The 12,602-nt window shown below is 45.8% G+C and overlaps 1 protein-coding gene across 6 annotated transcripts in view; it reads right to left on the bottom strand.

The window, feature by feature from the left end:
* GABRG1 (gamma-aminobutyric acid type A receptor subunit gamma1) overlaps positions 1-12,602 on the bottom strand; it is a 122,702-nt gene that overhangs the window by 41,034 nt on the left and 69,066 nt on the right. For all 6 annotated transcript variants that reach the window (XM_053255399.1, XM_053255404.1, XM_053255400.1 and 3 more), the window contains one exon: positions 5,483-5,550. In XM_053255399.1, coding sequence (XP_053111374.1) covers positions 5,483-5,550 — 68 coding nt within the window. The remainder of the gene's footprint in view (positions 1-5,482; positions 5,551-12,602) is intronic.

The following is a 12,602-nucleotide window of genomic DNA, read 5'->3' as shown; positions in this document are numbered from 1 at the left end:
TATGCTCATTTACCCTCTCCCCTTCCCTCCATCTTCCCCCTGCCAGTTCCATTTTTAAAAATTCTATCTTTTTATTGTTTTTCAACAAGATAACAGAAATAGAAAAGAGACAGAAAGAAAGATAAAAGTAACTTTACATTAGCAGTTCTTAGACATCTCATAATTACATACATCACATACATCAATCGGGAGGTTCAGCAGCCCTCTGTTCTCCACCTTCCAAAAAACATACCCACACAAAACTGCCCTTGCCAAGAGTGGTAAAAACAAACAAAAGCAAAACACAGAAATACCACTTTAAACAACCATGTATTCTAGAAAGAAAAACCAAATCTTGGATGAGAGTGTAGACCCTGTGCTAAATTGTAATTTATGAAAGGTTCTCAAATAGAAATAAATGTTTCATCTGAAGTATTCCATAAGTAAGCAGTAACCTTAGCCATAGAGGAGGCATATTCCCATAATTTTAATAACCACTCATCTACTGTTGGGATTATTTGTTGTCTCAATTTAGCAGCATATAAGATCCTGGCTGCAGTAATCATATACAAAGACAGTTCTGAATACGTAGTAGGAATATAGGATTTAGTCATGTTTAACCAAAAAAAAAAAAAACCCCTCTGGAGAGTAAGGGAAGTTTAGGTTTAAAATTTCTTGCATCTTATGGTGAATTTTTTTCCAGAATTGTTGCGCTTTGCTACATGTCCACCACATATGATAAAATGTCCCTGCATGGCTCTTACACTTCCAACAATCTCCAGTGTAATTACTATCCATCTTTGCAATCATCGTGGGAGTAATATACCATCTAAAAGCATTTTATATCAATTTTCCCTTAAAATGCTATTTGCTGTAAATTTAATGTTCACCTTCCATTGGTATTCCCATTGTTGCATATCACTTGCTCTGTTTAAATTTTGCATCCACTTGATCATACAGTCTTTTACCTGTACTGTTTCTGAATAATATTTCAATAGCAACTTATATATCAATCTCAGTAAATGATCAGTATTTTTAGTAATTAATACTTTGAATTCTGTTAAGTCTCTACGTTTGCCACCTTGTCTCTGTATTTCTTTCTGCACTATGGTACTAATTTGTAGATATTGAAACCATGAGGGCTCATTGGACCATTCTGAAGCAAGAGTCAGGATGGATTTCATTTTTGTTTTTCCTGTAGTCAAACTTTGCAGATTGGATGCCTTCTCTCTCCAGTTGGCAAAATTTCTAGTTTTCTTCTCCATGAAAAAAAAATTTTATGATAGATGCCAAAGGCGATAGCTCTTGACTTATCCTCTTCTTATATCTGTCCCAAACATGTAATAAACTACAATTGTATGGGATTTTATGTCATGATCTTTCCCCCTGCCAGTTCCTGACCCAGACCATTCCTTTCTCCCCGCTCTCCTTCCCCATCTCCTTACCTAGTGGGAGACTGGCCACTGGCTTGGTGAAGAGCTGCACTGATGACGACAGAGGGAGGTAGATGAGGTGAAGAGAACAAGTTGCTGCCCCACCAGTACCCCAGTAAGCTGCTGTTTGAGAAGACTGCTCCATCCCAGAAGTTTTGAAACCGAAAGACAGAGTTGAGTATCATCAACATACTAGGGATGTGGAAGCCAACTCGATTCAAACCATGGTTTGAATTGCACTGGCCTGGTTTGGGCAGTCTGTGTTCAAAGCGGCCTGGCCCCAGTTCTAAGACCTGGTTTGCAGGCCGATTCAGGGGAATACTTGTAAAGGGGAATCCAGCAAGGATTTCCCTTTACAAGTAAAAGGCATTCCCTATAGTAATGTGAGGGGAGGGGCAAAAGAAAGGGTACTTTTTACCTTTAAATTTGAGGCAGTGGAGATGGCCATGGCAGCAGCTGCAGCAGAAACATTGGTGGCAGCTCCTCCAACCTCCCCCCCCTTCCAAAGAGCAGCCCGGCCCAGTTGCGGCCCAGTATGGGCCTCCAAACATAAACAGAGGCTATTTTCATGACCTCCGTGCATGTGCAGAGGTCTAAACCGGGCTGCAGCTGGCCCAGGCTACTCTTCAGGAGGCCAGCAGAAGGGTTGGAGGAGCCACCACTATCTCTGCAGATGCCACTGCAGCCACCTCCACCATCTGTGCCATCCCCACTGCCTCAAAATTACAAGTTGAAAATAGCCTTTCTCTTCCCCCACCCCGTATTACTGTAGGGAATGCCCTTTACTTGCTGGATTCCCCTTTACAAGTATACACCCTGAACTGAACTGCAAACCGGTTTGGCCCGGTTTGATAGGACTGGACCTGGTTCAGCTGAACCGGAGACTGGACCAGGTCAGTTCAAATCCGGTCCGGATATGAACTGAACTGGCCAAATGGGCACCTCGCACATCCCTACAGCATACCATACTGATGACAACTCAGTCAAAGCTATGGATTATCTTTCTCAGTGGCTTCTTATAGGTGTTATCAATGCTTTGAAAAGTGTTAGCGGCAGTGCTTTGTAATTGAAAAATGATGCACAAGTGCTCCCATTAAGGAAATTGAGTGCAATGAAAAGGTTGTGCAGAATCAATTTTATTTGAACAGGCTGCTGTATTGGAACTGAAATGGAGCAGGAATGTGAACATTCTTTGCATGTTTCACTCAAGCATGATTATCCAAATTTGCCTTGAAATTTCTCATTAGGTTAAATTTGGCAGCAACCTGAGTCCAGGTCATATCCATTTTGGCTACCATGTGGACCATTTCTTTGCAGACACTTCCATTTCTTGGGGTGTGCGAGCCAGCTAAACTAAAACCATGGTTTGAATCAAACTGGCCTGGTTTGGGTGGTCCGGGTCCGAACTGGTTCAGGGGTATACTGGTAAAGGGGAATCCGGTGAAGATTCCTCTTTACTAGCAAAGTAGCAGGGGGGCTTCCCTAAGCCTAGAGGGGGAGGAAGGGGAGTCTGTTGTACTTACAAATAGCTACAGCGGTGGTGTCAGCCATGAGGGTGGTGGGGAGCGGCAGCAGTTCACCCCCACCCCTGCCAGCCTCCCCCGGAGTAGCTAGGGCTGGTGGCGGCCAGGTTTGGGCTTTCTCCAGCCTGGTTTTAGCTTTTACAGAGGCCAGAACCAGGCTAGAGAACACCTAAACTGGGCCACGGCTGGCCCTGGCTACTCCAGGGGAGGCCGGCAGTGGTGGTGGGAGCCACCAACTCCACCAAATACACACCCTTGGGGCCTCTGCCACCACTATTTCTAAGTACTACAGACTCCCATCCTGCCCCCTCTAGGCTTAGGGATGTCCCTCTGCCCCTTTACTGGTATAGGGGAATCCTCACCTGATTCTCTTTACCAGTATGCCCTTGAACCAGTCTGCAAACCAGTTTGACCAGGTCCGGTTTGATTGGAATCTGGTTTTGTGTACAGAGATGCAAAGCTTGGAATTAAGATTAAGTGTGGGGAAAACAATGAAAATGACAACAATTGCAAATAACAAAAAAGAAAGCACATACAGAGAGAAGACAGATCTAAGCAGAGCTGAAAGCAAAAGTAAGTTCTGGTTGAGTTAGACAAGAAGAAGGGCGGGGGGCGGGGGGATGCCGGAGAAAGTTTGCAAGGCAAACGTAAAAATCCATGGGATGGCAAGTTGCAAAGGCAGTTGCGTGAATGGGCACAAATCCAGAAATTAACCTCTAATGAAGTCATATTTCAAGATCTTATGTTAATTTTTGAATCTTTTAGCACTAACTATTCCACTTATGGCTAAGTGTTATGCAAAAGTATCAAAATATTTAAATAAACAAGACTCTTACCTGGAAATTATCATCTATTTTGAATCTTTTGAAAATGCAAGCTGTAAACTGTGGTGCTTGGCGGAAGTCCCTGAATACTAACAAAACCACCTCCCTGAATAATTATGCAACCCACAATATGAAAACAAACTCAATGACAACTCACAAAAGTTGGCTGCATATAGATAGCTAGTACAAAGAAAGAACTCCTCATCAGAATCAGCCCTTTATGTGACTGGGTTTTCTTACCAAAATCAACCTTGCTTCCAATTGGATTTTCTGACAGTTCTTTACTTTGTTTTTAATTTTCTCTCACTTTTGAATTTTAATCCTCATACCATTTTAAACCATGGTTGTTATCCCCAATTAGGGATCTCATCTGAAATACCTATTAAATGGGTGTTTAGCAGAGTCAAGAGCATTTTGCATGATTCAACCCTTTCCCAATAGTTACGGGGTCAGTGTAACAAAATGATCAGGAAAGTTGCAAAGGTATCTCTGTAGGCGCAATCTTCTAGGAAATTCTCCAGTTAGGAACCTTAGCAGCCTGCAGCTGTTCTGTTGTTGTTTTTAAACAGGGTATGTTAGGGATCAAACTTGGTCCCTTTTGCATGCAAAGATGTATTCCATTTCTATTTCAGAGCTTTGTAGTGCCGACCTGCTAATGAGGTTGGATGAGGCGGCCACCTTAGAGAGTGGGTTGGAGGAGGCGACGGAAGGCACAGCAGCTGCCACCTCCACCACCCCTCAACTGCCTAGCAGTTCCTAATTGTACCCAGCAGTAACCACTGCTCTCTTCCTCCTCCTCCTGATCGCCTTTGGAAAAAAGCCAGCCGAGAAGGGAGTGGAAGGAAGTGTGAAAAAGAGAGTAGAGTGCTGGACTAGAGTGTCTCTGCTTGAGGAGGAGAGTAATGGCAGTAGTGGCACCAGAGGCATCCTGGGATAGCAGGATAGAGCATTGTGCTTTGAGTGCCACCGGAAAGGGCATGGGGGGTGGAAGCTGTGTGCTGAGCATATTGTGGAGAGGAGACTTGGGAGGAAGTTACAGGAAAGAGGGGCATGCCCTGCACCCCACCAGGTGAATGTAGGTGGACACCTGGAAGGGCTGCAGCTTGCTGAGCCACTCAAGGTGCTGGGGAAGCTTGAGTCAGCCCTGGATCAATGGCCCGTCTACCACTTGAAGCAGTAGCATTGGTAGAATAAGTGAGCAGGGTCAGAGAGGGGAGAGCAGAGTTTTGGGGAGGACACAGCTGGCGGAGATCTGGGTGAAACAGAGATGAGGCCATGTCTGAGTACCTCAAAGTGCAGGACTATTGCTTTCCAGATCTTTTATTCTAAATAATTTTTCTACCCTGCGTATCTTTAAAAGTATGTGTCTAGGTATCTTATCACTACTTAATTGGCTTTAAGAATGTACTTGGATTATATTCAGTTTGAGCCTTATTTAGTTTTGATCTGCCAAGCAGTCCTTTCCAGATTGTAAGGAGGATAAGAAATAAAAGGCACTCATTTAAATAAGGTTAATGTAGTTTTCTTTCAAACTTTGAACTTGTCTTTTACATTTCTCATTTAGTTAGATTTTTCTTGATAACAAAACACTTTCTTATGGAACACTTATTCAAAAGGTTACCCTATCTCTTGATATTACGCAAAGTGTGAGAGGCATTGGAAAGCAGACAGATTTTTTTTTTATCCTCTTACCTTGCAGTTGTATTATAATCATAGAACTTACCATATTAATTGGATCAACTGGACCAATGCTGTTAACATAGACATCTGTTTCAATTACTGTGGTTCTCACTAAAACAAAAACAGTAACTATAATAATTACTTGTGAAATTCAGTGCTTCCTATAATGCCTATTAATGTGATTTTTGTGAATGCAACAACTTATCCCTTCCTGTAAACATTCAGATGTGTGGAAGTTGCTTTGTACATGTGGTGGGATCCCCGGAGGTATTTAACAGAGCTCCCCACTGGCTCTCTGTTGCTTGTGCTGCAGCTGTGCCAGGCACACTGCAACAAGTCTGGCCATTGTAGATCATGAGCAGAGGTGCACCTGGGCAATTTTGGAGACTGGACCTAAAGGCCTTTGGAGCTCCCTGCCCCATGATGGAACCGGTAGCTGTATGGGCAGCCAATCCAGCCACTCAGGGCTGCAGCGGTGCTCATCTGCGTTGTCTCCCCGCAAACCTCATTTTGGAGAGTCTCACAGATCATGAGACTCGTCTCATTGTCTTAAATAGATAATTTAAGCCTAATGAGGGCTGGCAGGGGAACAGAAGGGAGGTTCCATACATTGCCAATGAGGATTCCCTCCTGCATGCAAAAAGCTACTCATACACAGCTCCACACACATATTAAGTGACAGAGTATCCCATATATACATAAAATAATAATGGCTGACATTCTTCACAGGGTTACAAAAACAGAAGTAGCCATGTGGAGACACAAAAAGACTTAAGCTTAACAGCTCTATAGCCTTTCTCCACAGCCCCAGTGAGTGCACAGGGGAAGAATCATGAGCATTCAGATCATTTGGGTGCCCAGACCGCCCCCGGTGCAAACCCTGCCCCCCCAGTGTGAGGCCACCCGAAACCTACTTTGGTGGGGGGGCCCTCTGGCAACACTGAAACTCCTCTGTTTTGTTTTGTTTTAATTTCAGCCACTATATGGCTGAGGGGTAGCTGCTAGGGGGTGAGCCAAACAGTCCTTCTCCCCCCACCTCCAGTGGCAGCGGCTGGAGTGATGGTGGGCCTGTCCATTTGGCCCAGCATTTCTTGCTAACTGCACAGGTGCACATCACAGATAGCAAGAAATGCTGGGCAGAATGGATGGGCCCAGCGTTGCTCCGGCTGCTGCTTCGGGTGGCGGGAGAAGAACTGCTCAGCTCAGACCCCCCACCCACGGTAGCTACCCCTTGGCTGTGCAGCTGCTGAAATTAAAAAAAAAGGAGGTTTGGCACAGTGGGGCAGAGCGGGTGCAGGTGGCTGCAGGAGCTCCCCCATGCTGGCCATTTGGAGACTCCCCAGACCTTCAAGGCTATGGACCAGGGCCCCAAGGTCCATGGGTTAGAGCACCTCTGGGAGGAATACATGATGTTTGCTACTCTTGCCTCCCTCCAGATGGAGTTTTTAACTCCAGGAATCTGTCCCTGAGGGCTGCATGAACCTTAGGGACAAATTCCTGGAGTTACAAACTCCATCTAGAGGGAGGAAAGTTCAGTGAAAATCACATTCTCCCCACTCCATGCTGTGAGGAAAAGACAGCAGAGCAGTTAAACTCAATTCTATTTGGGGCTCTACATGATTACTTCTGTTTTTGTTTTTGTGGCCCTGTGCTGCCACTCAGGCTAAGTTAGTAAGGAAAAATATTCATCATATAAAAAGCATGTTTTGATGGTGCACTGAATCAAAAACAAAAATGCCTCCTTTATTTTATCCAGATTAAAATGTTAGTTATGAATGTGGATCAAATTAAACATGGGTTAAGAGCCAGAAAAAGTAAATAGTAGGCACTGCAGCAGATGAGCACAGGAAACAAATTGTACTGTAAATCAATTTTGATTAATGCATAACAGAAACAAGTGAGAAAACTAATCAAATGCATCACTAATTATACAGCCAATCAAAGAATATATTTAAACATCCACAAAACCAATTCTCTCTTCCAAAATATTTTCAGTAAGATATGTGAGGAAAATGTATTCATTTTGTCAACTTTCATAATCATATCCAAACCAAAGCATGGTTCAGATGTATTAATCTTTTTTCATCAGATAGAATCTTGATCAATACACACCACTAGGCATAAAATCGATAACATTATGAAACAGCAGTGACTCAAAAGTTAAGTATTATTTTGTTTGAAGTCTGAATATTGTGAAGACTATAGTTCACAAAATATTGTGAATTATATCTTCATCCCAATTTCTTTCTGTTCTCACCAGTTTAATCCCATATCCCCAGCTGCTAAAAAACCCCCCACTGTTTATTTCAACATTTCACTCCTTGCTCAGCGGTATCTTCGGCAATCTATGTATATGCTCAAAATACACATTCTAAAACTATAAAATACATTCTTGGGAAATATAATAAATATTAATTTAAAGGTCAGTGGCAACAGCAAGAGCAATAAAATAACACTCCCAGGTAATCATCTCAATGGCCAAGCAGAGAGAGAAATTCTACTCAGCTACCAACGAAAAAGCTCTTAAAAATAAGCAGACAATTGTTTATTAAAATTATTTTTTAAAATCCAGCTTGTTTGTCACAAGCAACTGCCATGGTAGCTTACAAGATCCAGTGGGGGGGAGGGGAGACCAAGCCAAACAACATATCAAGAAGATCAGAAAAACTGCTGGCCAAAGAAGTGAAAGCAAGAGCAGTTAAACAAAAGCAAACACAAACATAACCCAGGGTGGTTTCTAGACAGGGAGCTTTACACCCCCAAAGTGGTGTAAACGGCGACGTTTTGTGGTGCCAATTTAAAACTGCAGTTGAAATATGTTGCCTCCTACAATGGACAAATGCAGTTATCCACCACCCCCCAAAATGCAGATGCAACATTATAGGGCTGCAACACAGCAATAAAACATGAATGTAGGCATTAGAAATTTGAATGGCACCATGCTTACAGCACAGCGACTGTGATGTCAGGACACAAGCAGTACAGAAGGACACTTAAGGGATACGCTGTGACACTGTGGTAGCATGCAGTCTGGAAAGCGCCCAGATCAGCTACGGCATCCTTCAAAGCACTAGCTTGCACAATCTGTCAAGAAGTTTCTGAAATACCCCCATTTTTATAACCTTTCAGAAGGTCAGTAGCAATGAAGTCAGACAGGTCTTCCTTGGAAGAGTATTCACAATGAGGTGCCACAACAGAAAAGGCCCTGTTTCACACATCCATGTCCCTTGCACATACTTCAAATGGCAGAAGGACACGGAACAACCCCTTTGGAGTTGACCTGAATCCTTATGTAGTTATACATAGAGATGTGCGAAGCGTTTCGGAGGGCTTTGCAGGAGGGTATTTAAAGGGCCAGCATAGCCATTTTCTCCCTTTCTGCAGCTGACTCATGTGGGAGCTCTATTGCCTTAGCCTTGTAGCCTCTGTCATCCACCATTGCCTCCATTTGCCCAGCAAAGTGCTGCTATTATTAGAGTATTGCCAGCTAGCACCCAACCTGCCTTCCTGCATTGATTTTTCCAGCTTTTTTTTTTTTTTGAGGAAGAAACCACAAGATTGGGAGAAAAGGAGGAGAATTCTCCCCCCCCTTTTAAAAACTTTTTCTGCCTTGCAGAGCAGGCTTGTCTTGCACACTGCCGGCCTCTGCTGCTTGCGGCCAGCCTGTGCCATTCTCTCCTGCATTTTATTTATTTATTTATTTATTAGAGAGAGAATTGCCAGAAAAGATTTTTAAAATTATTTTTTCTTCTGATTTTTTAAAAAAACTTCTTCCTGCTGCTGAAAGGATCATCACAATGCTGCCTGCCTGCCTAAAGCAGCTTCCAGCCCCATTGTGCCAGCCACCTGTGACCAGCAGCCCAGTGGCCACCAAATTTCCAGAGAGGCTGCCCCATCTGAAAAGTTAGACCAGACCCTCAGAAGTGGACTACAGAGACCTAGCGTTTGGAGAAGCCTTCAACTGAGTGAGAATGGCCCAGCCACTTATTTTTTAACACACGAACGCATGCACCACACCATTACACACACACATCTCTAGTCTCTCTTGACTTGTGTATTTGGGGTTTATTTTTCCCCCTGTTTGGAGGGAGGCTAAGGTTTGGGGGTTTAACTGAATTTTAAAAGTTGTGTGATATTTAGAATAGATTTTAAATAGGGGTTCTTCAGTGTGTAGTTTAGAGTTTAGATAGGCTAGATCCCCATTAGCTAGGTAGTAGGTGGTTCAACTTTAGACTGGTAGCGTAGCCTAGTAGTGGTTTAAATAAATAATTCTTTTTTCCCCTTCCAAATATTTTTTTTTAAAGAGGAAAGGAGCCTGTTCCAGTGCTACTAGCATTAATAAAAAATTAATTCAGATAGGCTGTCTCGGCACTCCTCCTGTCCTGAGTCCTGCACACATTTTTGTGTTGTTGCTTTTTAAAAAATATTATAAGCCCCTAGCCTACCCACCCAGTTATTTCTCTGCCCATACTTTGTGAATTGAAACACACATTGCTTGACTTGTGTGTGTAGGTCCAGCACAATTTAGTTACCTTATATCATTTTCTGTGCCTGCTGTCTGTGATTTGACATTGACAACATCATTTTTTTGTTTCAGCAATCCAAATCTGTAACTAAACTTTACTTTGAGACATTGTAACTTCCAATAACCACAGATAGAGAATATAACTTTCCCTGTTGTTCTTGCTGAGTGCCAGTTTTAAAGAACTCCTCTATAGTCATTGAAGCAGTGCCACAAGTTAAGTGACATTATTTCTTGTTCTGTGGCAGCCTGCTTCTTTGCTGTTGTATCACTATAACTCCCAGACGAGTCCCTCTAACTAAACTCTGGGTGATAAACAACATTATAGCTTCTGAGTTAGCTAGCCACAGAATCTGTGCCAGCAAGCCTTAAGCAAGGAGGCACTGCATCGGAAGTCATCACAGCAGCCCCTGTTCTTGGCCCTTTGAGTGTCGCCCCCCTGCCCCCTGAGACAACCCCATCCACTCTGCTCCTCACCCCACATTCCATCCTTTCCCAAAAAAGTTCTTTTTTTAAAAAGTTTCAAAAAGAAGCCCCAAAACCATAGCTGGTAGGGCTGGTGGAGCAGCAGAAAGGAGGATGCAAGGAAGGGGGAGGCTTTCCCCCCCCTGATGATCGTGGCAGGTGGTGGCCGGAGAGGCTTACGGCCCGAGTCACCCCTGGCCCTGCTTTGGCACACAGGCTGGACTTCTCAAGTCGACCTGGCCCTATGTCAGGACCTGCAGCCTGGCAGAACTGAGTGGGGAGGGCCTTCCAGCTTGCCAGGGAAGAAGGTCTTCCTGTGACTGCGGAGGAGGTGGTGCTAGTGGAAGCAGCTGGCAGTGCAGCCAGATCCACCTTACCACCCTCTCCACCAGTCCCTGGGGGGGGTGGGGGCCCCAGGGGGGTCTGAGGAGGCTCAGGAGGGAAGCCTTCCTGTCCCTGGGCCTTACCAGGCCAGCTCTGAGGGCAGTGGTGTTGGCGTGCCAACCAATAAAGGCGCCACCACCTAAGTGACCTCGTGTCGCAGGAGAGTCCAGCAGTGTGCCTGAACACCTGCTCCCCCAGGATGTTCCTACCCGGTGGAACTCCACTTTTCTCTTGCTTCGGTGCATGCATGAGCAAGAGGGAGCCCTCCACAGCCTGGCAAGGCATGGTAGCTTGGATGTGTGCAAGCTGGTCCATGGGGATTGGCAGTTCATTTCTGAGCTGGTCTCAGTGCTCGAGCCATTCTATTCTGCCACGAGCAGCTTGTGTACTGAGGCAGCCACACTGAGCCAGGCTTTGCCTGCTGCTCTTCTCCTCGAGAAGGCAATGAGTGATCTCCAGACCACTCTGACCACTGGGGACGCAATTGCCCTGGCAGGTCGGTTGAGGACTGGGGTAGTGGAGCAGCTCAAGAGACCCTTGGGTGCATCTGCATGGCATGTCCTGGCATGCATCTGCGACCCAAGGATGAAGGGCAGCACTGTGCCTCCTGGCGAGCTGCGCAAGTGGAGGGACCTCCTGGTCGAACACGTCAGGCATGAAGAAGATAGGAGGCTAGGCTTAGGTGATGCAGCAGATGACCAGGAGGAGGGGGATGGGTCGCAGCCTGAAGTGCGCATCCCACCCCCAGCAGCACTGCCACCACCCCCACTTCTTCCCGGTCCAGCAGTGTGGTTTCTCTGACAGTGGCACCAGCGGAACAGCCAGTGCGACCTGGAACCACCACCCGGTGGTTCAAGGGCTTTGCTGGTATTTTGCCAGGGAGATGGGAGGAGCCTGCCCCTCGCTCCAGCCATGCTGAGCAGTGTTCTGCAGTACCTGGAGGAGGAGTCAGAAGACAAGGAGAGTGAGCCGTTCCTCTTTTGGGCAACACGTCGCAAGGTCTGGCCGGACTTGGCGACTGTTGCTGTGCGGTGCCTTCCAGCTTCTCGAGCGAGAGGTTGTTCTCTATGGCCGGGGACATGGTGACTCCTCTGCGCTCATGCCTGGATGTTGAGTTGGTCGAGCAGCTTGTCTTCTTGAAGGTGAACCTCCCCCAGCTGGGCTACCCCGACCTGGCCATGGAGGGTGAGTGAATTGCATCACACACACCCCCATGCAGTGCCTCCCACGCCATGGCAGCTCATCCCGACCAAAAGATGTGTCAGTCCATCCCTCCCTGCCCCTTAGTGCTGCAGGGACACCCAGACATGCACACACAGGCACCGCTGGCTGCACTGCCATCCCGAGACAGTTGACTGCTTCTGTGCTGGCAATCAGGGCTATGGCAAATGAGTGCTCCCTGCATCAGGGAGGGTTTCTCCCAGATGTTGATGAGAGAGACTACAACTCCCATTTCCTACTGCTGTGATGGCTGGCCAGCATCAAGACTAGAGACAATGGGAGCTATAGTCACTGTCTCAGCAGCAAAAATCTGTGGTGGATCCCTCCCTTTTGCAGGAGCACCCACTTGCCTGGTCCTGAGGGCCAGAAGGCAGAAGCGGGCACACCATCCATCACAGAAAAATGCTGCTGCTGTGCGTGCAGGGGGCACAGCCAGGAACGTTTCTGGGAGGCTATGTGCTCTGTACAATGGCATGTGCTCATGTGTGGATCATTGCACACACACACACACACACACACACACACACACACACACACACACAGATGAGGGAAGCACAGCACACTGTCAGAG

This window comes from Hemicordylus capensis, chromosome 5 (assembly GCF_027244095.1).
Source record: "Hemicordylus capensis ecotype Gifberg chromosome 5, rHemCap1.1.pri, whole genome shotgun sequence".
Classification (NCBI taxonomy): Eukaryota; Metazoa; Chordata; class Lepidosauria; order Squamata; family Cordylidae; genus Hemicordylus; species Hemicordylus capensis.
The sequence above is the reverse complement of the archived record's forward strand: the minus strand, read 5'-3'. Positions and strand labels throughout refer to the sequence as shown.